Source organism: Caloenas nicobarica, chromosome 13 (assembly GCF_036013445.1).
Source record: "Caloenas nicobarica isolate bCalNic1 chromosome 13, bCalNic1.hap1, whole genome shotgun sequence".
Taxonomy (NCBI): Eukaryota; Metazoa; Chordata; class Aves; order Columbiformes; family Columbidae; genus Caloenas; species Caloenas nicobarica.
In genome coordinates, this window is record NC_088257.1 from 7419727 (window position 1) to 7443770 (window position 24044).

Sequence of the window (24044 nt, forward strand, 5' to 3'; positions counted from 1 at the left end):
CCATGCTCCACTCCTTCGCCAAATTTCAGGCACGGCGTAAGCAGAGGGTTAACAATTCCCACATTAAGTGACTGCAGATGTGTGGGAAAGTCTGGGGCGACCGGACGGCATCGCTATTAGTATTCACCCAGGAGCCTGCCGCTGCCTCCCGGGGCTCTGCGGAGCACATTTAATACCGAGGCTTGTTGTGGGGATTAGGAAGAGCGTGTGGGATGGGGACAGAAAGGTCCCGATGCAAGGAGAGGCAGCGGGCTAGCACCTTCTGCCGCTGGCTAGTGTCCCCTCCAAGTGCCCGAACCCAGGGGATGTAGGGGACAGGCCAGCATCTGTTGGGACACAGCACCGTAGGGTGTATGGCTCAGTGCTACCTCCCAATAGCACTGTTGCCGTGTGGCGTCCATGACCAGCGTTCATGGTGCTGCAGGATGCTCTGCGGTCTGGGATGCTCCCCAGCGCATTGTGCTCGGCCGTATGGTCACTGGAAGGATCCCAGGACTTTCTGTCTCCCCTTCGTCCCTGGGCACTGCTGTGACCCACCACCACCCTGGCAAAGCAGGACCATGTACAGGGTAGTGGTTTCTCCAGAGGCCGGGACAGAGCTCTGGAAAGGGCTGGATGAAGCCTCCAGGCAGCTCTCCCCTGGGCCCAAAAGCTAGATCCAGCCAGGAGCAAGCGCTGGAAGCTGTCACACCAGATGGGTTGCCCAAATGTGGTGCTGTGCTCCCCAGTACCCATCACTCCTCTCTTGTGGTCTGCAGCTCAATATCACATCAGAGCAATGCTGAAATTCCTGGGGTGACTTGGAGGTGAACGAGGCTTGGAGGACCTGAAGCCAGGGGCAAATCTGGCCCTTGTTAAACCTTCAGAGAAGTGGGAAAGGCCGACATCTGCTGCTTCTTCCTACCTGCCTCTCACCTGCCAACACACGGGACCTGTCGCTGCCTCCAGCATGGCCATTCCCACTGTCATCTTGGGTCACCTGGCCTGAGCGTCTCTTCTCCACATCAGGCACAGGATATGGGTTTTCCCCATGGTCCCAGCTCTGCCTGGTATGGGGCAAGAGGTCAGAGAGCTGCTTTGATCCAAGTGACACCAGAGCAGTCCAAATACCCTGGAGTGTCCCTATGTCAGTGGCTGCTGTCCCCACCAGAGATGCTGCATGACCCCAAGCTCCCGCTAGCACTTAGGGATGATTATTGAGGCTGGAAATCTCAGCCGAGAGCGGCTCTGGCAGCCCACACTGCAGCTGTCCCAGCCCTGGGGGAATCACTAAGTCCTGCAAGCACCACGAATGGGGGTGTAGGCACCAAAAATAGAGGTAAGCAACGAAAGGGGGATGAGACAGAAGTAGCTGAGCTGCTCCCCTAAACCCACACACTTGCACAAGCGAGTGCCTCTGGCTTCAGTGCTTCCTCCGAGCTGGCCTTTCCCAGGAGCTGCTGTGACCCTACATGCTGTTCCAAAACAAAGTGCGCAGCCCTGGATGCTCCCTGGGGATGTACAGCACGGGCCACCATGTGCTTGCTGGGATGCTGTGGGCTCTCCAGGGCTGTCCCAGCATCCCAAAACAATGAGCTCTGGTCTTTGCAGACTTCTCCTGGGAGAGGGTTATGTTTGCACAGGTTGTCCCTGCTCCCAGCCCAGGAGTGGGCATAGGGGTCATCTGTCTGCAGGAGGGAGAGGGAGTGGAATATGTCCCACCTCAGGATCAGGATGCTCTGCCCTCCAGCATGGTTTGTGCTAAATTTTCCACCCCTTGCTCATCCTAGGATGCCTGGACATGGGCTCCCAGTCGATCCCCCTCTCAGAGCCTGTTTGAAGGGTTTGGCATGCAGTACAGACATGGGCATCCTAGGGCTGAACACTGGGAGTCCTGGGTCTTGGGAAAGCACCGGCTCCCAGTAGCCTGTCCCTGGAGCGAGGGTCCCAGCAGGATCACACCAGAGGGTTTCTCCCTCTCCTGCTCTGTCGCAAGCAGCGATGCTGTCCTGGAGGGGGAACGCTGCTGGGAAATAGCTCTGCCAAGCAATTCCCGGCAGCCCACATATCTCCACGCAGAGACCCGTCAGACATGTCTTTATCCCTTGAGAAAAGTGTCAGGAAGAGCCATGTGCACAGCACATCCCCTCTGCCGCCTGCCCCCCATATGAGCCACTCTCATGCTTACCCTTTCCTGTTCCGCACGACAGACCGTCTTGGCTCTGGGGGGCTGCTGGAACCCCTTCGTATATGGCCATCCCCCCATCTGGAGTCAGGGATCCCGGCCATCCTGGCACAGGGGAGCAGCAGGGTCTCAGAGCTTTGACCCACCATGCAGCCTGGAGCAACAGCCCCTCCAGCTCTGGGAGGCCATTTCTCCATCACCCTTCCTCTCCTGGTCCCCCTCTCCTCCCAGATCCAGCCAGGCCCCATCTCCCCTGCCCTGCCCGGGCTGCACCTGCCCAGCTGCCTGACCCCACCGGGAACAGAGTCAGCCCAGGAGCACCCTCGTGCAAAATGCTGTTCATTGCATGCAGATAACCGGGGATGCTGCAGCCCGGCCCTCCTTGCCCTCCATAGCTGCACAGAACAGACTTTCCCCTTTGGTTTTTCATCAGTGCAAAGAAAACGCCAAGATAACGGGTGATAAGCAGCAATCTCCTGGGTTTATCCAGCCAGGGAATCATTAGCCATGCCCATTGTGCAGGTGTTCGTTAGGGAGGCAGAAAGGGATGAGTCTGCCTTGCAAACAAGCCAGGAACACAGATTTCAGCAGTGCTGTCTTTACGGGAAGGACTTTTTAATTCTTGGAAAAGAAAAAAAGAGAGAAAGGTCTCTTTCCAGGAGAGTCATCTTTTCAGGATAGCCAGTGCATTTCTGCATTTTTTCTTGTCTGGATCAGACAAAAGCACATGCCCAAGATGGAAATGGTGGCAAGAACTGATGAGTGAAAGACAGTTTTGATCCAAAGAGCTTCTGCACCTTGTTACAGTGCTGAAACTAATTGCAAATAAATTCCCTATTGGACAAATGATAACGTTTTTCCTATTGATGGAATCTCAGAAAACTTAGTTGAACCCATCAAGGTATGGGGAGGATTTAAAGCAGGTTCATTAGTCAACTCCCACCTCCCAGGGAAGGAGGGGTGCAGGACATCCGAGATGATGCCCTGGTTGAGGTGCAAACGGGAGCTCCTGACACCTCTCCCTGCTCTGTGCCCCTTGGTAACCCGCACAGCCCTGAGTCCCCAAGCAAAACCACCTTCTGCCACAGCACCCCAGTCACACAAGACCTTTTGTTCCCCTTTCCAAAAAATAAAAAATAGGGCTGGGAGGGTGCATTGGCGGTCCCCAAGTGGCCGCAGGCAGCCGGGGATCAGTGGGGTGGGAGGCACGGAGCCGGCACAGCACGGCCCGGGGAGGCGTCCGGGGGAATACGCGGAGTCGGCTCAGCACAGGCCTTCTTTAATAAAAACATGAGTCAGCTGCTGGCGTGGGCAGTGGATTTTCTAAACATCCCCTCATATCCTGAGAAAGGGAGAAAAAAAAAAAAAAAAGAAAGAAAACGGGAGGGGGGTGCTTAAGAGAGAAAAAAAAAAAAAAAAAGAAAGAAAACAGGGAAAAAGGCCAGAATTGAAAGCAGACACAGGGACAGAGCAGCGCCTTCCCTCCGGTTTAAGGAGGCGAGAGCCGGTCCGGTCTCCTTTTGTTTCCCGTTTGCCGGGCCCTGGCCGCTCCCCCTCTGCAGCCAGCGGCAAAACTCCCCTCTCCTTGCAGCCTCTTTGGCTTCTCCTGCTTTTTAAAACTTTTTTTTCCCATCACACTCGTCTGCCGGGCTTTAATCAAAAGTTTTGCTCTGCAAAGGGTCCCCGCCGAGGGTGGAGGGAGGAAGTCGGAGGGACTCCGCTCCTCATTGGCGAGGCCAACTCCCCCCTTCTCCTCCTCCCGGGGTCTCTTTTATTTATACACGCACACACACGCGTGCACATCCCTGTGCCCGGGGCGGCCGGACCCCCTCCCAGGTGGGCTGGGGGCTGCCCAGGGCGCTGCTGAGATGCACTAGAGGAGCAGAGCAAGGGCTTGGCTGCAGCCCAGCCCTGGCACAGCCTCGTCTCTCCTTTTTATTTGGCTTTACTTTTTTTTTTCCCCTCCTCCCCTCCACTTCATTTCTTCCCTTCCCTCTCTTTCTCCTTTAAGTGGAAAAGCCTTGCCAACTGGGGAGGGCTGAGAGGGCAGGGAGAGCCTCGGCAGACAGCAGATAGAGTGTGGAGGAAGAGACGAAGGAATTTTGTGTCGCCAGCGCCTGTGGGACTTGTGGCACCAGCGGTCACCTGGTGGGACCCTGCCCAAGGTAAGCCCTCGTGTTGCCCACCCGGGTGCCGGCTCATCCTCCCGCTCCGCTCCAGCCAGGAAACCTCGCACTGGAGGTGATGCAGGACCCCAAGGACCTGCTCCCCGAGATGGCCCTGTTGCTCTGTAAGGGTCTTTGCTCCCCTTCAAGGGTCCGGCACCCCAAAACACCCCTGCAAGCCCTGGGGAGGTGGTGTTTGGAGGAGAGTGGCCAAGCTCTGCAGCATCCTGCAGGAAAAGCTGTCCCAGCCAAGGGGACACTGTGGCTGTAGGGCAGGCAGAGGGACCCCACTGCAGAGGAAATGGGACCCAGGTCATCTCTGCTTTTCCCTGAGGAGCTCTCAGTCCCTCCCTGGGTTAGGGGGTTACCCCGGCTCTCCCAGCCCAGCGGCTGCTGGAAGGATGGGGTGTGTTTGGGGAAGGGGCTGCTCACCCCCCACAGCAAGACATCTTTCAGAGACGTGTGCGCCGCTGCAGAGCAGCGTTACTGTATTGTCAGACCATCCGAATGCATCCGTGGTCATCCCTAAACACAGGATGCTCCTAAGACCATGTCTCTCAGGTTTCTGCTCTTGATGGCACTCCTGTCCCCCTGGGCCAGGCCAGTGCAGTGAGGGACGTCTGCAAGCCCTGCTCAGTGGGTACTGGAGAGGGAAGAGCCTGGCAAAACCCTTCAAGGCACAGATGTGGGCAACCACTCTGCTGTCCCAGGCTGGAGCTGGTCTGAAGTGAAGCTGTGCTACCTCAGGCAGCCCCAACAGCCTGGGGACAGGGGGCTGCATGACCTGTGGGGCTTTGGTGTTCACACTGGGGCCATTGTGGGCTCAGAGCATCCAGCTCCTGCACTCACCTGCCAACAGGGAGACTTCCAAAGCAGAGCTTGTGGTGGAGGGGGATGTTGTGCTGCTCCCTCCATCCCTGCCCCAGAGCACCTGAGGCTTCTGCTAAAGCAGTGTGCAAATAGCTATAAGCAGTTGGTTTGACGTGCAACCCTGTTTGCAGGGGCTTGGCAGTCCCGAATCTTTTCAGAGGGTCTCCCACTGATGACAAGGACCAGCGAAGTTGAGACCCAGAGCTCCCCAGGGGCCATTGAGAGGTCGGTTGGAGGGTCATTTCTCCCTCAACACACTGCAGGGAGAAGGTGCCTGTTCACCCCATGTTCTCAGGAAAGGGACACGTTTTGTTCAGGCAGCCAGAGCTGGCAGCAAAGACATGGCTCATCCTGGCAGAGGGCACATGCCAGGCTGGCTCAGCAGGGGAGCTGCCAGGTACCCACCCCGGTTGGCACCCAGCCCTGGGCATGGTCTGACATGAGGCTTGAAGTCACTCCTTGACACCGCTGTTGTCCAGGCATGGGTGGCTGCAGACCTGGTGGCAGTTCCCATCCCCGGACAGTGTCCATGGGTCCAGGAAACACCCTCAATTTGGTTGGTGCATCATGAGGGGTTACTGTTCTGGAGAAGCATCGAGTCACAGTGACCCATTTGCATAAATGCATGCACACATGTAATGCTGCAACCAGGGAGAAGTCAGCCATGGCTGATTGTCCAAAGTCCTGGGGATTTCTTGTAGGGTCTGGCGGGGCTCTGGCCTGGGCTTGGTCCTCTGCAATCTCTACATTAGCTGCTTGGGTGATGGATGAGCACACATATGAAACTCCAGGCTGGTACCACGCTGGGTGGGCAGCTGGTGCGCAGGCAGATCAGAGTGTGGGAGGATCCCAGAGGAGTCCGGGAGGAGTCCAGCGTCAACCAGGCAACAGCGAGCTGTGACGGCATGCTGCCGTTGGGAAGGAAATATTAAAGGGCTGTGCATCATCTTGGGAGCTGACAGCCCAGCAGCTTGTATGGTGGGAAAGGACCTGGGGGCTAGAGTGGACACAAACCAGATTGCAGCGTGGTGCGGGCAGACCTGCAGCACGGGACACGCGGGAGGCAGGCTGAGCACGTGGGGTGGAGGAACGGGTCCTCCCCAGCAAGCGATGCCAAGCGCTTCAGCAGGGATGTGCCCAGAGTGGAAAGACTTGGGGCGAGCATGGGGGGTGATGAGAAGCCCAGAATAGTCTACGGAGGACTGAAAGAGGGGTTAATGGGGCTGGTTGGGCACTGGGGGAAGGTAGCACAGTCTTCATGCACAGGAAAGGTCACTGCAAAGAAAAACGTTAGCTTTTAGGGAAAACATCTGTAAGTTTAAAGACATGAGGCTGGGTGCCTTCAGCCCTGAAGGTTTCAAAGGACACATCAGGAAAACCTCTGGCTGAGGCGATGTGGACACTGCAGCAGGGCAATGACCCCGTGATCTCTTTCAGCCTCATTTTTGATGGGTCTGTGACAGGATTTCCAACACGTTCAGAACAGAACTGTCAGGAAGAGGAGAGCACTGAGCCCTTCACGAGCACTAGGGAAAGACGAAATTGTCTTAGCGAGCACCAGGGGAAAGCTGAGTTTAGGAAATGCTCTCTAACCGTAAGAGCGATGCCATGCAAGAAAAAGCCATGGCATCACCCGAGTGACAGACAGATGTGACTGGCTGCTGGAGGGTCAGGGCAGGGACCCCTGTACCTGACTCCATGCTGGGGCCAGACAGTCCCCGAAAGTCCCTCTGGCCCCCGTGTCTGACGCCATGCTGAGGCAGGATGGGATTGCAATGGTCTTCATAGGGTCTGTCTCTGGCAAGGCATCTTCCAGGGATACAGCAGCAAAGAGCAGGGAGCAGAGGGGCTGCGCAGTGGCCAAATCCCGTGGGAGCGCAGCGAGGGCTGCCTTTGGCCCAGAGCTGGAGGCTGCTGGGGACCACGGGGGCTCGGGGCTGGCGGGATGCATCCTATCGCTGCGAGGGAGGATCCGGGCCCAACACTTCGTGGAGTTTGTTTGTTTGTACTTTAACCAAGGGAAAGAAATCCCCTGGAGAGGATCTGCAAGGGGAGGGTATAGACTGGGTATTGTTTCCTGAGAGGCTGGACCGGCTCCAGGAGGCTCCTTCCGTTCCACCAGGCAAACTGGACATAACAAGGCTTGTTTTAGGGGTAGCTGTCTCCCCTCCTCCTCTCCCCGGTTGCCTAATTAGGCTCCCCGAGCCAAGCACACCTCTGCCCTGCTCCACTCCCACTGGGATGCCTGTTCCTGGAAACGCAACGCTTTCCCAGCACCACGGGGGACACGGAGCTGACCCAGCCGGACAGGGACACGTGCCGGGGATGCACAGAGCTGTGCTGGGACACAGCCATGCACTGAGCAAGGTGGTCCCACAGGTCCGTTGCTCTCCCAGCCTGGTAGCAGGAGACGTACAGTGACCTGCTGCCCCTCACACCCTGGTTTTCCATCATCTCTTGGCGCACAGCTGGGACACAGGCTGGGACATGGTCTGATCTGTCTTCGTACCCTCCTCCTGCAACCACCAACCTGCAGTGCCAGGTGTGGAGACCCCGTGCAGGGAGAAGGCAGCTCACAAAATCCCCTACGGAAAGGTTGCTGCCAGGAAAGCCAGGCTGGTGTGGTGCAAGTTGTGCATGTCCCGCACCCATGGAGAACTCGTCCTCTCCAGAACGTGTCTGTGGGGACATCTGCTCATCTCTCCAGGTCTCCGCTAACACCCACCCTACACTCCCCCCTGGGCTCAGCAAGAGCTGATGTGTGATGGGGCTCACAGGAGGATTTGGGGTGCAGGAGCAGGGGAGGGTTGGAGAATGCAGGGATGTAACCAGGGCCCTGCGCTGGCTGTCAAACCCCAGGCTGTAAACTAGGAGACAGATGGGGTAGGAGATACCTTCTCCCTGTTATGGAAGGGGACTTCTCAGCACATCCCCATGGGCAGCACCAGGGCTGCTCGGAGGGATGGGGCTCCCAAAGCAGGGAAGAGATGAGCAGGTGACAGGCAAATCTGCCCTTCGGTGCGAGGCCCCGTCCTGCCAGTCCCTCTGCCTTCTCCCTTCTGGCTCCTCTACCATGCACAAGAGTCTGTGACTGAAATCTTAATGCTACCGAGACACAGTAATTGGCACCAATTAAATTGCTACATTCATGTTTGAATTGCTTTAACTGGCGAGACACACTGTCTTATTTATACAAAAAAATATGTTTGCTTGTGGGTTTGTCTGAACCGGGGCCAGCAGAAAATACACCATTTCGAGCCTCGCTCTCTGAAAGCACATTCTCTGCTCGCAAACTGGAAGTCACCTCGGTTTCAGCCTTTGCCGAGCAAACAGTGGCAGAACAGAAACCCCGCTTTCCTTGGGGCTGAGTGCTGCCGGCATCGCCAGAGGGATCCCCTCTTGTCTCCCTGCAGGCAGCTGCCAACTTTCCCTTTCCAGCCTGGGAGAATATGTTCTTATTCAAGGAGGTGAATTCCTGGCAGGACTCGGTGCCCATTTTAAAGCCACGCTCTGGAGGGGCAGGGGGTGCTGGCAGCTGCCAGCCCCAGCGTTGGTTCCTGCCTTGGCTTCTCCTCTGGAGGATCCATGGGGTTTGGGGGCCAGGGGCTGTTTGCAAAGCGTGGGGACAGAGTGGAGCTGATTTTTGCTCCATGACTGCAGGGAGAGGAGCCACCAGATGTTATACAGGACCCTGTGTGCAGGGTGGCAACCACGGCTTGTGCTGCTTGAGCAGAACACATGGGAAGAGATCATCCAAGAGGGAGGCATCCCTTGTGCAACCTGTGGGATGTGCTTGGCTTTCTGTACCTCCCCGCTACAGAAAGCTCCATCGCTGCCCCCAGGACCTGTTGTTATAAGGAGGTGAGGGCCAGAGCCCCATCAGCGCACGATTGCCGGCTGGGGTCTGACCTGTCAGGCAGGCACAGGATGAGGGTGGCTGTCCCCAGCACTGCGGTTTGGCTGTCTCTGCAGTCCTGGCACTGGGTTCCACCACCCCGGTCTTCTTGCCCACAGTTGGGCTTATAGAGGAGGTGGCAGGATCAGCCCCTGGCACCAAGAGCTGCACCAGCAGCTGCGTTTTGCTCCCTCTTAGGAACACAGAAGTAGCAGGGCCAAATCAAACACAACCCCCTCTGAAAGCAGCCTCTGCCCTTCGCACCCCAGCACTGCCTGGCCCCCTCCTCTCCCACCCTGGCCATGGTGCCAGGCTCCTCTCCAGATCCCACAGACGGGCAAAGGGTGCCCTGACCACAGAGCTGGTGAGTGCCTAATCCCAGCCACGAGAGCCTAAAACCCCAGAACAAAGCGATTAAGCTCGGATCCTTTGCAGGCAGCCAAGAAGAGAAGAGTCAATGCATCCAAGCAGATTGTCTCCTCCTTCCCAGAAGATCCGTGTCTCACGGAAATTTTCAGAGGAGGATCGGGTTGCTTATCCTTTGCTTGGATGTGGGGCTGGTAAGACCACAACACTCTGAATGCTCCTGGGGCTTTGCAAAACCTCTATATCCTACTAGGGCTCAGGATGGCTCTTTTTCTTCTCCTGCCTTCACCACCCTGCCCTTGCAGCTGATGACTGATGGTTAATTAGAGTCAGCTGGGACCTTTGGCTCCAGCCCTCGCCCCACTCTAGAGCCACCCTCAAATAGTGACCACAAGCAGGTGGTAGAGATGGTGATGTGCTAGGAACTGCTTTCTTTCTCATGTATACTTTAGTAGCATGCTTCTATTGAGTTGTTGTGGGAAGGCAGATGTGGCTTTCTGGCAGCTGTGGGACAAGAGCGATGAAAGACCTGGGAATGCCAGGACATGGAAGGAGCAGCCAGGACATGGAAGAAGCAGCCAGGATGGTGCCTGACCCTTGGTCTCACCCTGCTTCCCTCTCCACTCTGCTGGTAGTGGGGAAAAGCAGTGGGTGAGTGCATGGACTCTGCTTAGAGGTGAGCCATATCCAGGCCTACATCTTGGGGAACTGGGACCCCTGAATCTGCCCATTTGGGGGTGCAGGGGCCAGAGAGGTCTTTAAGTCACTGCTGCCACCCAGCCCCAAGGCTTTGCTGCTTGGTTGGAGGGGCTGGGGGTGAAGCGATGCAGGGAGCTGTGTGGGTTGTGTCCTGCAGCCATGTTCATCACTTGTGCTGCTTGTGTGCTTGAGAAGCAGCATGGTGTGCCGGGGCAATGGAGAAGTTGGGGACAGTCATGGTCAGTCCCAGCTGGGTTCTGTTGTGTCCTTTAGAGCATCCTGCTGGAGAATGGCACTGGGAAAGGCTGAAAGGCTCCCGAAGGGCACATTTGTGCCTCCCCAAGGGGGTCATTACCCCAAGGCTGAACAGAGCTCTGCTCCCCACACCCCTGGTGAGCATCCTCAGTCACACACAGCACCAGACTTCAGGGCTGTGCTCCAAAACACTGGCCAGCCCCAGCATCACCATGGCCCTGACCTGCACTCGCTGCCCTGGGGAGCCCAAGGGGAGCAGGATTTGGTTGGGATGTGCAGCAAGGGACAGCCAGGCACCGCATCAGCCTTTCCCGGCACGGGGCAGCCGTTCCTCCCAACACCCCCACCCCTCCTTCCTCAGCCCCGGGTGAGCTCTGGTCTTCGCCCAGGGTTTTCCCACAGCCTGGGCCAAGCTCGCAGGCTCGGGGGAGCAGCCACTGCCGGCCCTGGGGCTCAGCCTTTCCTCCGACAGCGGAAGCGGGGGAGCATGCGCAGCCGAAAGGGCCATGAATACCAACACTCTGGGCTGGGGGATTATTTATAACGCTGGCAATTCTCCAAACAGATGTTTCATTTTATTTTGAACTTGCACTAAATAGGTCACTCGTTTCTTCTGTCTCCCATGGGCTTAGCAGAGGGGGAAAGCAGGGCGGATAAGGGGTGAGAGAGCAGGGCTTGCCGTGGTCCCACGTCCCGCCGTGAGAGCTCCTTGCAGCAATGCGTTGTGGAGAGCCCACGGCTGGACGTGTGCTGGATCATGTGCATGGATGTCGAGATCCCTCAGTGCTCAGAGAGGGAGGGTGTCTGCAGCCAAAATGGGGCTGCGTGGGGCTCGCCTCCCCACCCCATTCCTTGCATGGCTGACCCCAGAGCTGCTGAATCACACTCCTGGGGCTCCATGTGGACTCGTCATCCTTCCCAGCAGCCTTCCCCCCTGCTTTGGAGTCACGGTCCTAATTTTTGGCTTTCTGGCAGATGCCGTCAGAGCCGATGACAGCCTGTGGCAGGCTGGCTGTGCCAGCTTGTGTCCTGCCATCTGCTGCAGGACCAGAATCACCACAAACACCTTCTCCAGCTGCCACCAAAGCTGGGGACCAGGGTCTGTGGTCCTGGACAGGGGTTCTGGTCACACCAGCCTCACTGTCTGCAGCAGAAGCAGACAGGAGAGCCATCCTCATGTATTGGCATCGTGAATCTGAACTCATACTGCCCCAGAGGTGGCATCTACCCCTGCTTGGTCCACAGCAGGGATCAGTGGTTGTGGCTTTAATCACATATTTGCAGATCAATGAGCAAAACTGCTCAGGGGCTTTAGGTGTTTGCAATGCTGTCTGCAAGTGCTGGTGTGACTAAAAGAAACCCCCAAACCCAAGCAAGTTGCAAACAGGCACCCAGGGCTCTTGGCATCCCTTGGCCTCACCAGTGCCTGGGTAAAGCCTCAGGACCCCTCAGCCCTGGCAGGGATGGTCTGTGGGATCCCAGGGACTCCCCAGTGCCTCTGCTCCTCAGCCTGGTTTCAGATTTCCTACCTCTGCGTTTTATCAGCAGCTGTTTATGGGCCTTGGGACGACAGGCTCCCCATGTGTGTGCCCTGCCTAATTCTAGCCATGTGCTGGGAAAAAGAAAAAGGGCTCTGTGATGATCATCTGGCCTGTGAGTAAACTCGGTGTCATGGGAGCCGAGGGACCCCAGAGGAGAGATGTTGCAACTCCGGACGGCTTCAGCCAAGGGAGGGAGAAAAAAAAAGCACAGTTTTATTTAGATTAAAGGGTGGGAAAGAAGCAGTTGCAGAGGCCAGGGGGAGGGTGGCAGAGGAAAACAGGGCAAGCCAAGGAGTTTCACTGTAGGACAAGCAAGGCTTGGGTTTCAGGGGTCACCAGCCTTGGCTTGGGGAGCTCTTTGCCTTCAAAAGCGGGGGACGGTGCCCCCCCAGCCAGGAGGAGGCCTCGCTCCCTGGCTGCAAGCGGCATTGATCATGGGATCTATACAGGGCTTATTTTGTCGCATACGGGCACCCATGATCTCACTTTAATGACTCAGATGTGCTTAGACAAAAAAGAAATAAAATATCTTGTACTTCCCGCTAATTTGCACCAGATGTCCCTGGCCTGCTTGGCAGGATAGCGGGGCCGGCGAGCATTGTGGGAGCGCCTGGAAGCACAGCCGCAGCAAGACAAGGGGTTCGAAATAGAAAGGCAGAGGAAGAGAAAGGACCAGTGGTTGTGTGAGAGGTCTGGCTTTGCTGCTCTGCTCCTTCCTTTGCCACAGTCGTGTTCCCACCAGCCAAGATGCCCTGGCGGTCTGGAATGGCAGCCAGCACCTCTGCCCAGCATCGCCAGAGTGGAGAGGCTCGGGCAAGGGGAACACGGCCAGGGGAGAAGAGCAACGTGAGGCAACGGATGCAGGAATTGCCCCTGGAAATGCAACTGGGATTTGCTGAGAGGGGACTGTGCATGCTGGTTTCCAGCAGACAGCACATCCCCTTGCCAGTGATCAATGGTCTGTAGGGGCCAGAGCTCCTTCCAAGGTGGCTCTCAGGGCAGCCATGGCTGCTTTTCCCCTCCCCTGTGCACCAGGCTGGCTCCCAGCTCCCACAGCTCTGGGAGTGCTTGCGAGACCCCATACTGGTTCTCCACAGGACATTAGTGGTTGTGGAAGAGAGGTGAGAAATGTGGTCTAGGCATGCTCGAGAAGAGGGCAGTGGATCAGGAGGGTCTCCTTGGCATGGGTGCCTGTCTGCGTAGATCTCCCACGGTTTAAGGCATCTGCAGGGCTGGAAATGGCCCCGTCCCACGTGATCTGTGCTTGGGGATGGGCAGTGGCTGCCATGCGTGCTGGGATGCTCTGCCAGGAGCACTGCGCCATACACGTGCTGGGAGCAAACGCAGGGGGAAGGGGGCTCAGAGGTCTGGCAGGGCATGATGAGCTAAGGCAAAGGAAATTCTTTTCTTGTTACCAGGGAATAGTCAAGATTGAGCCCACACATCGTATTTTGGGCATTAGCAAAGGCATGTTTGTCTTACTAGCACCCTTAAGTGAGAGATAGGTCTGGAGTGGGGGAAAGCTAATGAATCAATAACGTTTGGTGATGCTAGGGCTCCTGAGCAAGGCGCTGTGAGGTGGAAGGAATGGCAGAGATGGCTGAAGGAGTACTCCTCCAAAAATAAAGCTTGTCCATCCCCAGCAGAGGCTGGATACAGCTCTTCCTCATGTACAAGGCCCTGGGTGTAGCCCTGCTCCCACCACAGAAACTCCCATCCAAGTTCATCAGTCACAGAGGCATCAGCCACTGGCTGCTGCTCGCAGCAGTGGGTGGGGGAGTGAAGAGGAGGTGGAGGGGAAAGCTCAGCTGTCATCAGACTTGGGATGCAGGAGAAATGGGAGCGGGCTGCTCTGGAGAAGCTGCGAAGTCATGAGACAAGGAAGCATGAGACTTGAATCCTGGTCCTGGCGCAGCTGTGGTCCTGCTGCGTGGCCTTGGCTGTGGCGTTTGACCTCTGTGGTCTGGCTCTCTCACCTGTGTCCTGTCTGTAAAAGGCTCCATGGTCTGTTGGAGCCCGGGGTGCCCTCTGCACAGCGCTGCTGCTGCTCAGGGCTGGTGGGGTGGCCTTGTTTATCCCATCACCCCATGCAACATGCAGGAAAAGCATGAAGTTAGAGATGCTTAAACAGGCTTTCAGCAGGTACTCTGCCAGCCCCCATGGTGCCTGGCTGTGGGATGCTTTCCTTTCAGCAGAGAGCTGGGGAACCTGGCAGCCCTAGAGCTGGGACAGCTCTCCCTCATCTTGCCTGCAAACCTTCCACGCAGCTCTTGGTGTGCGCAGGAGGAGTAGCCGCCGGGTGCAATCCTGCAGCAAGGTGTGCATCCAGCCGGCCAGGCTGATGTGATTACAGAGGAGAGATAAGGACAAACAATGTGGCTGTATCACCGGGCAGGGACAGTCACCTCTGTGTCTTTTTTAGACTCAAAACCCTCCCAGACATTCAGTGCGCCGCTCCCAGCCTAACTGGGCAGCAGTGCGAAGGCAACCAGAGACACGGCGAGCAGGCTGGGGGGACCCGTCCTCCCCCCGGCACTCGGCAAAGCCCCAGTGTGGCCCCATGGACCCGTGTCCCCAGGGGGAGCACAGCCACCCCACAGGCATGTGGGGCTGAGCGTGGGGCTGCATCACCCAGCCAGCCTGGCCTCCCTGCGAGCCAGCTGACCTCCCGTCTCCTCTCCCAGCCAAATTCCTCTTTTAGAATAATAAACAGTGCAGCTCAAGAGAGAAGCTGCCTGCCAGGCCAGGGATGGCTGGCCCTTGCATCACGGTGCTGGAGAGGGGCAGAGAGAAAGTCTGTACCCGTGTGGATGGGGAGGAGAGGATGGTGAGGGGTGTGACACGGCGATGGGGAGCTGGGACTTCACCTTGGCGGCTGCAAGGTGGGAGGCTGCTGCAAAGCTGCAGGGCTGAGCGAAGGGCGTGGGATGTGGCATTGCTGCAGGACCTCCCTGGCCTCCAGGCATGTGCCAGGATGGGTGGAGGCAAATGGTCCCATGGCTTGAAGATACTCAGGTACTGGCCCTTGGGAAGGATGCAGGAGTCTGAGGGGTCCAAGGCACCTTGCTGACACACAGGGCTGGGAGGAGACAGTCTGAAGCAGCTGAGCATTGTGTAGGTGCTTGTGTTTGGGTCCCTGGCTGGGATAATGTCTGGGCACCTGAGTTTGGATCACTGAGTGAGGCTGCACCCACCTCCTTGTCTGGCACTCGTAGGGTGCGTCTTATTGCTCTTGCTGAGAACAAAAGCTGTGACTGAGGAGGGAAACAACAAGTGCTCTCAAGGCTGGTGGTGATCTGGGTGCATTTACATCTCTTGTGAAATGCCTGTGTGCACCCACATGTCCAAGCGCATGTGTCCCCGTGGCAGGGAAAGGTTTGTCCTTCTGGCATGCATCCTGCAGGACAGGCAAAGCTCAGCATCTCTGAGCGTGCCTCTCGCCCTGACCAGAGCAGACAAACAAGGGAGAGGTCAGCACTCTCTGAGAGATGTTGCCACCCTCCCACTCTGCTTGGGAAGCATCTCCGAGAGAAATGCCTTTCTGCAAAACCAGCAGCTTTATTAAAACCAGCTCTGAACACGGGGGTGGAGGTGGGCAGAGGCTGCAGGGCTCTCATTGCTTGCTGAAGCAACATCCATGCCAGCCCAGAACCACCATGCACCCGCATCCAGCTCCCCGGCAAAGCTGCGGTTTGCGCCATCGGTGATCCTGCAGAGATCACTGGTGGAGTGAGGGACCTGTCTGTGTGGGTGGAGGAAGCCAAAATCTCACCTGCAGCAGGACTAACAGTGATAGCCATGAAACTGGGCAGGCAGCTCAAAGCTGGGCATGAGCTTGGGAAAATCTTAGGTGCTGGCAGGAAGATATCTGAGGCGGGTGGGGGCAGGCAGGCAAATACAACTTGTGTATGCAGGCAAGGAGGGGTGAAAAGAGAGGATCCCAGTTGTCCTTGCAACCTTGAACATTGAATAATGGATGAATCACACACCTCTGTAAAGGAGAATTGGGAAACAAAGCTAATTGTTCTCATGGCAGTGCCTTGGGGGGCAGCGAGATTAGGTTGTCTGTCCTCTCTCCTGCAGGCTGGTGCTCTGAGGGAGGGAGCAGCGAGGTCACATTCATTTACAGCCTGAATTTCACCTCTGTCCTTTCATCCTACCCACCCCCAGCTCTGCCCCAGAAGGGCTCTCATGCCCTCTGGCAAATGCAGAAAAGAGAAGGAGTCACAGAGAGTTTTTCTGGAGGGGGGAGAGAAGCTGCTGAATAAGCTGCAGACCTGGAAGGGTTTGCTGGAGATCAGACTTTTGTTGAGCCAAAGCAAGAGAATAATAAAAACATCTGACAAACGCACGTCATTTAAAAACCATTTCCTCCTTCACATCAAGCAAACCAGGAGGCCACTCCGGGGCCATGAGGCAGCAGAGCCGCTCAGCAAGAGACAGTGCCTGGGGCTGGGTCAGGGAGCCCAGGTTGCCACTAGCCATCCTCAGCACCGTGCCAGCATCACAGGGGCTTTTCCTCGGGGTCTTCTTTGAGAACAGGTCCAAAATGCCTCCTGTGCTGGCAGAGAGGAGGTGGCCCACAGCAGGACGGGAGCTCGGCCCCGGATTGCAGGCTGGCTGAGCTGTGAAGTTCAGCTCCACACAGGAGCATCCCCAGGTTCAGTGCTACTGAACTCTTTTCCCCTCAACTCTGTCTGGGCACAGAGGAAGCCTTTTCCCCTTACTCTTCCCTTTCTTAGTGTCTTCATTTTGCTTTTCCAATATACTTATCCCCATACCTGCAGGTGCTAATGGGGGGGTTACCTGTCACCCCATTACACAGGGGACAGACCCCATTGCTCTTAGGGAGCTCTGGCCTCATCTCTTTTGAGCTGCCAGTTTGCACCAGAGAGGGCTGAAAATGGTCCGTGGAAAAGACTTCTTGAGAAAAGTTGATAAAAGGGATTTTTAACTAAAAAGCTCCATTAAATATTTCCTTAAAGCATATATAATTAAAAGTTAAATACAAGAAACTCATTTTTTGGAGGTTTCTTCGGGCTTGTTTGATTCCATTGGAAGGAGCAGAAAATGTGGGAGGGCTGAAGGGGGATCTGTTTTCTAGCAAATTTTATCTCACTGGAACTGAGGGAAGTGAAAAACAAGAGAAAAAAAAAAAAAGGAGGCAGTGGGACAGAGAGTGGGAGAAAGGGAGGGCTCTGCAGCAAGGGGAGTGGCATTTCCAGTAGAGATGAGTGAGAGTTGACACAACTCCTGGATCCTCCAGCAAAATCCCTGTTTACCAGTGGGAGATGCTTTAGAAACAGCTCCTCCTGCAGATCTAGCTTGGTGGGGAACCAACCACCCTTCTGGGAGGGAAAAGCTGAAAACTGGAAAGAGATGAGAAGTTTCTGAGGAGGAGAAGTGAGTCTGGGGCTCGGCTGGGGGCTCAGGGACCCCCCCTGCCCAGGATGGATGTGGGAGCCCTCTCTGCTGGCAGTGCTGTGCTCACCCCGCTTTGCTCTTGGCAGGATCTGGCCATCTAGCTGTGAAGCCCACCATGCTGCTCCCCTCTCTGAAAACATCTCTCCGGCTCCTTGTCCTCACCGGTGAGTGCTGTGGGCGGGGAGGTGCGTGCAGGATTGGGCCCAGGGTGGGAACGCTGCCCCAGGACGTTCACCCCAGGGCCAGGGGGAGGGAAGGGGTGATGGTGTGGGGAGGCACAGGGGTGCACAGCACACTCCAGGAGCATCCATCCCTCCTAATGACTCAGGTCCCTCAGCTTATGCTGACCCAATCCTATGGCAGGGTGGATGTAAAGTCCCCACCTGCTTCGTGCAACACACAGCTGGGTGGCAGGAGGAGACCTTTGCAGAGGGGACACTGCCAGGTATGCTCAGCCCTCAGCAGACACCCGAGAACCCACATTAGCTGGACATTAGACACCCCCACAGCAGGAGGGATTTGGTCAGACTCCGTATATAGAATAACCCCCTGCAACAAGGCAACAGGGCACCCAACTGCATCTGGGCTGTTCACAGCATTTCTGTGAGTCCCTGGGGGCTGCCCCTAGCTGTCCTGCCCACCCATGGGGACATCGTGTGGGGAAGCACGTGTCCCACTGTCAGTGGGATATCTGGGCAAAGGATGAAGCCAGGAGGCTGGGAGAGACACGGGGAGCTGTTAAGGAAGACCTTGCCTGCTCTATTGCTTCCGCAGGATTTCCTGCAGGGTTTTACTTTCATTCCTTTTTCACTTTGTGGTAAACTGACATTGTTTCAGCTTTGTCTGTGTCCCATCTGACACTGTCCCTGTGGAGAGGAGAAACTTCTTTCCTTTGAGGTGCCAGAGCCCTGGAACAGGCTGCCCAGAGAGGTTGTGGAGTCTTCTCCTCTGGAGACATTCAAAACCCACCTGGACACATTCCTGTGCCATCTGCTCTGGTGAACCTGCTTTAGCAGGTGGCTTGGACCAGATGATCTCCAAAGGTCTCTTCCAACCCCAACCAGTCTGTGATTCTGTGAAAGGCAGCCAACAGAGCAGGGAACTGCCTCATCTCCTCCTCTCCTCCACACCCCCTAAATGCATGGCCTTCCCCAGCCTTTGAAGGTGCAAACACATGGGGGAGGACCAGCTCATCCGCATTTCCAGCCCCATCCTGACCAAGGATGCCCCTTGGGCTGGTACAACAGTATCACAGCACGTCTGCCCCCCAGCACAGCTCTGTTCACACCTGCTGTTTCAGAGCCACCCTCTTGCTCCTCACCACCTGATGACACTGGGCAGCACTGGGTGGCACTGGGGGTGCACTTACCATGCAGAAAGGTTGGATGGGGCAAACATAGTGAAAGCATGAAACTGGGATTCCTCTGCTCAGCTTTTCCACAGACAGCCAGGGCAACATGGAATGTTGCTAAACTGTGTGATGTCTGATTTCCACCCCAGTAAGTGTTTTGGGATTTATAGTGGATGAAGGGTGACCCACCAAGGCCTGGGTTGACAGGACATTTCTGAGGAGAGCATGTTTTTGTCAGGGGTAGCTACACCAAGGAGGACAAATCCAGGGAAGTTATTTTTCAGTGTAAAGGCTGACACTAGAAAGCAAATACATCAGCATGAGGTTGTGATCCAGCATGCTTCTCCTTGGATTTCAGAGGAATCCATCTTGGTCTCATCTCACTCCTCTCCCAGGTCTGCTGGAGGTAACATCAGGCGGCAGCGGGCTGCACATCGAACCCGGAGATGCTGAGCTTGTCCTTGGGCTCCACAGCACCTTCTCCCTCTTTTGCTATGGGGACGGCACCCTGGCCTGGGAACGGGAGGGCCAGCCCCTTGCCGCCTCGCTGGAGCACAGGGGCGGCATCTTTGTCAGCAACCTCACCCTCAGGAACGTGACGGGCCGTCACACCGGGGAGTACGCGTGCACCTACAGCCCTGACCAGGCTCCAGAGCCAGCGGAGAGGAAAGCCATCTACGTCTATGTTCCAGGTAGGGAGCAGCATGTCCTTGTCTCTGCATTTCCATGGAGTTTAGCAACCGAGAGGAAGAGGACTTTGAATAATCATTCTGTCTCCAAGTACCAGGCCTCCCAAAATCCTTCCTGCCATGGTAGGAGAGCCCTCATTGCAGATGATCTGGCCATGGCATGTCTCTGGTATGCCAGATCATGGGAGAGGCCTGTTGGGACAAGTGGTGGAGGAGGCAGCAGTATTAGGCAGCAGCATCTGGGTCTCTCTTACCCTCCCAGGAGAACTTTGGCGAGTCCATGACACAGCAGCCCACCTTTGCCATGGGGAGTAAGGGAAGAAGCATCCCACCATACCAGAAGCTTTCTGTAACCACTGTTCCTTCTCTCCCACAGATCCCTCCCTGGCCTTCCTCCCCACAATCACCTCCGAAGAGCTCTTCATCTTCATCACAGGCTACACAGAGGCTGTCATCCCATGCCGTGTGACCAACCCACAGATGCAGGTGACCCTCTATGAGAAAAAGGTGGAGAACCCCATCCCAGCTGCTTATGACCCACAACAGGGATTCAAAGGCTTCTTTGAGGACAAGACCTATTTCTGCCGAACAATTGTGGATGACCAGGAGGTGGATTCAGACACCTTCTATGTTTACAGGATCCAGGGTGAGCTGCCATTGTCTTAACATACCTGTGCCCCTGCTGTGGCTGTTCCTCCAACCCAGTGGCAGGGGACAGCAAAGCTCTCCCCCTGTCTCCTTAGCAATACTCCTGAACAACTTGGAGCTGGATTGTCCTGTCTCCATTAGAGAATGGGTTCTGCCAAAGTGCCAGCTCCATCCTTCAAGGGATGAGACTTTCCAGAGGACCACTTCACTCAGGATACACAAAGTGGGTGCCCACTCATCCCTTCCCTCATTATTCATTCCTTTCTTTCACCTTTCCCACAGTCTCATCTGTGAACGTCTCCATCAGCGCAGTGCAGACCATAGTGCGGCAGGGAGAAAATGTGACCCTGATGTGCACAGTGAGCGGAAATGAGCTGGTCAACTTCAACTGGGATTATCCCCGCAAACAAGTGAGTGCTCCAGCCCCACAGGCTCCATTCAGCAGCTCCAGCCTTCGCCCAAATGTCCCATGGCAATCACTCATCAAAATCCTAAGTGAAGCTTCATAGGAAGCTACATCCCATGGCAGAAGCTATGGGATGCTGTTGCTGCTACATGGGGAGACTTTATGGGGAGATCATTGGATCAGGGCTGTCTGTCTCACTGGCCTCTGATCGGTGCATGTTCCCTGTCCCTGTTGCAGACAGACTGAGGTACTCTACCCCCTCCTCCTCCCTCCCTGTGAGCCTGGCTCTGTAGCTCCAATGGCAGAACATGCTCGTGACTTCTCAGACCATATCTCCTGTCCCTGTTGTGCAGGCAGGGAAGCCTGTGGAGCCGGTGACTGACTTCCTGCCCGGATCCACCCATGAGATCCGCTCCATCCTCATCATCCAGAATGCAGAGCTGGAGGACAGCGGGACCTATGTCTGCAATGTATCTGAGGGCTACCACGAGAAAACGGACCGGAAAGACATCACGGTCCATGTGATCGGTATGTTGCTGCCCACACACCCAATGCCAGGAAACCACATGGGTGTCCAGGCAGGCTGCCCAAGGGTGGCACCCTCTTCTCGCCATAACACCTCCAGCTGTCTCCCCTCCACCCTAAGTAACCGTGGCAAAAAGCCAACCCTCACTCCATGTCGCTCCAGCCCACTTCTTGGCTGCAAAACATCCCAAATCTCCCACCATTGCATTTGTGGCCCCTTGAGACACTTGAGGGTATGGATAAGAGTTCTTCTGCACTGTGCAGTGCCAAGGTGATGTGAGGTCACACTGTCACCTCCCATCTGCATCTGTCCTTTCATGTAATTTGAGGGAACCTGCCCCATCTCCACAGGATAACAGCCTTTTCCCCACATGCTGCCTGCCCCATGAGCTGCTCCGCTCCGGTGTGGCTCTGCACCCACGCTCCCCTCAGACAAGAGCCCAAAGCCCTGAGAGGTGGATCTGGAGCTGCCCCACCACTTCTGGGTGTTCAGAGTGTTTTGTTCCAGATCCATGTTTGCCCAAAGAGCCGGAGAGGGGGATGTTTCTCTCTCTCTAACCCCCTGTCCCTCCTGCTCCCTCTCAGAGCGTGGCTTTGTGCGCTTCCACACTCGTCTGCCCAGCATGGTGTACGCCGAGGTCCACAAGAGCCGCACCATCCAGGTGGAGGTGGAGGCCTACCCACAACCCAGCATCGTCTGGCTGAAGAACAACAAGACATTGACCATGGAGAGCAGCAGCGAGTTCACCCTCACCAGCAGGAACCTGTCAGAAACCAGGTGAGGGCCCATCATTCTTCACCAGGATGCAGGGAAGGGTTAATTCACAAAGCAGCCTCCAAATTCCTGTTTGGACATCGTTGGTGGTTGAATGCTTTTCTGTGAGTGGATTTCGAACATGCTCCAGATGGGTGAGGAGCTGGTTGCCTCAGAGCATTGTCAGTCCCCAGGTACCTTCCCACACCCATCACTCTGGGACTGTGTCTCCTCCAGGTACCAGACGGCTCTGGTCCTGGTGCGGGTGAAGCAGGAAGAAGGAGGATTTTACACCATCCGGGCTTCCAATGAGGATGATGAGCAGGAGCTGTCCTTCCATCTCCAGATAAATGGTGAGGATGGGCATTGCAAGCATGGGGCTGAGGAGTGTCGGGACAGTCTCAGGGAATGGCTCCAGCCTTTGCTGCAGGACCCTTGGGCTGAAGACCTTACTCTTCTGACTACCACAGAGTGGTTTTGGTCAAAGGAAGAATATTAAAGCCAGAAACATGCTAACTTGAAATATGTCACAGTTGGTCTCAAAGCGAAGGAAACAGGGGGACAGTGCAGACATCAGAAGCCTGGCCTTCATGCCCTGACCCAAGGTAGTAGATGCAGGTTCAGGTGGGCAGCTCTGGTGTCCATGAGTCTCCCCTGTGCTCACCTCCACCCTCCTAGCAAGCTACTCAAGGGCAGGTCTTCCCCATGACCCCCTCAAACCTTTCTCTTTTTGCTATTAGGTTTCAAAAATGAAACATGATTGCTGCGATGAGTCCTACCTCCCTGTCCCCTCACCCCCAAGCCATGTTAGGGGTAAAGGGGAATCATGTTCCCCTTCCATGAATTCTCACCAGTGTCTCTTGGTTTCAGTGCCAGCCAAAGTGATAGATCTCAAGGAGAACAGCAGTTCCAGCAGTGGAGAGCAGACTGTAACATGCTCTGCCGAAGGGATGCCCCAGCCAGAGATCAGCTGGTCTACTTGCAGTGACATCAAATGGTACGTGGAGTGATGGAGCCCATAGGAACAGCTGGGCTCTCACATTTTTTTAGAATAATAGGCTGTTATTTTATTGTGTTCTGCTGGGCCAAGCGTCCAGGCATCCCATGGTAGTGCATGGTCCCAGCTGCCTCTCAGGTGCCTTTATCCTTCCCTGGCCAGGTGCAGCACCAAGGGGCAGCCCACCCGGCTGCTGGGGAACGAGTCCGCGGAGATCGGTTTGCAGACTAATGCCACGTACCACGCGGAGCTGCAGGTGTACCGGGTGAACAGCACCCTGCAGCTGCACAGGGTGGACGAGCCTCTGCTCCTGAGATGCACTGTGCAAAACTTCCTGGGCGCCAGCTCCCAGGACATCACTCTGGTCCCACACAGTGAGTGCCGTGGGAGGTGTTTGAGCTGGTGGTGGGGAAATAGACTTTTCTCTCCATGCTTCCAGTCTGGAGGTGCTGGGAACCAGGACTGTCCTCTGATGACTGCAGTTGTCAGAGGCAGGAAGCCTGGTTATTTGTGCCTAAAATGAAGCCTCCTTTGAGTTGAGAAGGAAAGGCTCCTCCAGAAGGAGTCTGGAGCCCATATGTCCACTGGCCATGGACATCTTCTTCTCACCACTGGCAGGGTGGCAAGATGCACAGATAAGAGTGCCTGAGCAGGTCCCCAGTGTCTTATTAGCCCGTGGGTCACTAGATGGTGCCACAGACTTGAACATCCATGTGTTGAACATCCCATATGTGAGGAAGGATGGTCTATGCCCAGGCCTGGAGCTGCCAGCTCTCCCCCAAGCAAACTCGCCCCTCTGGCTCCTTACACCCTCCCATGGTCAAACCTCTCCCAAGGCAACAAGCCCTTCAGCAGGCTGTAACAACCCATCACACCAATAACCTTGGGGTGCTGGTCCTGCAAGTGCCAGCAGGTCTGCCCAGGAGGAGAGGACAGGGACTACCCCCACCCAGAGAAGGGCTCAGGGTCAATGTCTTGGGGGGGAGAGTGTGTAGCAGGACTGGGGGGATGGTGGCTAGAGGAGAAAACGAGAAGGGTGCAGGGCTCCCTCTGTGCTGCTGTCTCCTCCTTTACCCGGGGTACCTGGGCCAAGTAGGATTGGAAGAATCTCACTGTTATCCCTGTTATCATTGTAGCCTTGCCGTTCAAAGTGGTCATCATCTCTGTCATCCTGGCTTTGCTGGTCCTCACCGTCATCTCTCTCATCATCCTGATCGTTCTGTGGCAGAAGGTAAAAGAGGAGACTGTTCCCGGGCTGGCATTGTGGTACCTGCATGTCAGAGTGGCTGGGAAAA

At 56.0% G+C, this 24044-nt stretch overlaps 1 protein-coding gene across 2 annotated transcripts in view; it reads left to right on the forward strand.

The window, feature by feature from the left end:
• Positions 1-3637: 3637 nt before the first annotated feature.
• PDGFRB (platelet derived growth factor receptor beta) overlaps positions 3638-24044 on the forward strand; it is a 33613-nt gene continuing 13206 nt past the window's right edge. Inside the window, exons 1-12 of one of the 2 annotated variants that reach the window (XM_065643829.1) lie at positions 3638-4000; positions 4176-4329; positions 17466-17543; positions 19126-19422; positions 19796-20065; positions 20350-20477; positions 20827-21001; positions 21584-21776; positions 21990-22105; positions 22623-22749; positions 22912-23123; positions 23886-23980. In XM_065643829.1, coding sequence (XP_065499901.1) covers positions 17495-17543; positions 19126-19422; positions 19796-20065; positions 20350-20477; positions 20827-21001; positions 21584-21776; positions 21990-22105; positions 22623-22749; positions 22912-23123; positions 23886-23980 — 1662 coding nt within the window. In that variant the 5' untranslated portion in view covers positions 3638-4000; positions 4176-4329; positions 17466-17494. Of the gene's footprint in view, positions 4001-4175; positions 4330-17243; positions 17359-17465; positions 17544-19125; positions 19423-19795; positions 20066-20349; positions 20478-20826; positions 21002-21583; positions 21777-21989; positions 22106-22622; positions 22750-22911; positions 23124-23885; positions 23981-24044 lie in introns of those variants that run through there. The other variant, XM_065643830.1, reaches the window with a different exon arrangement.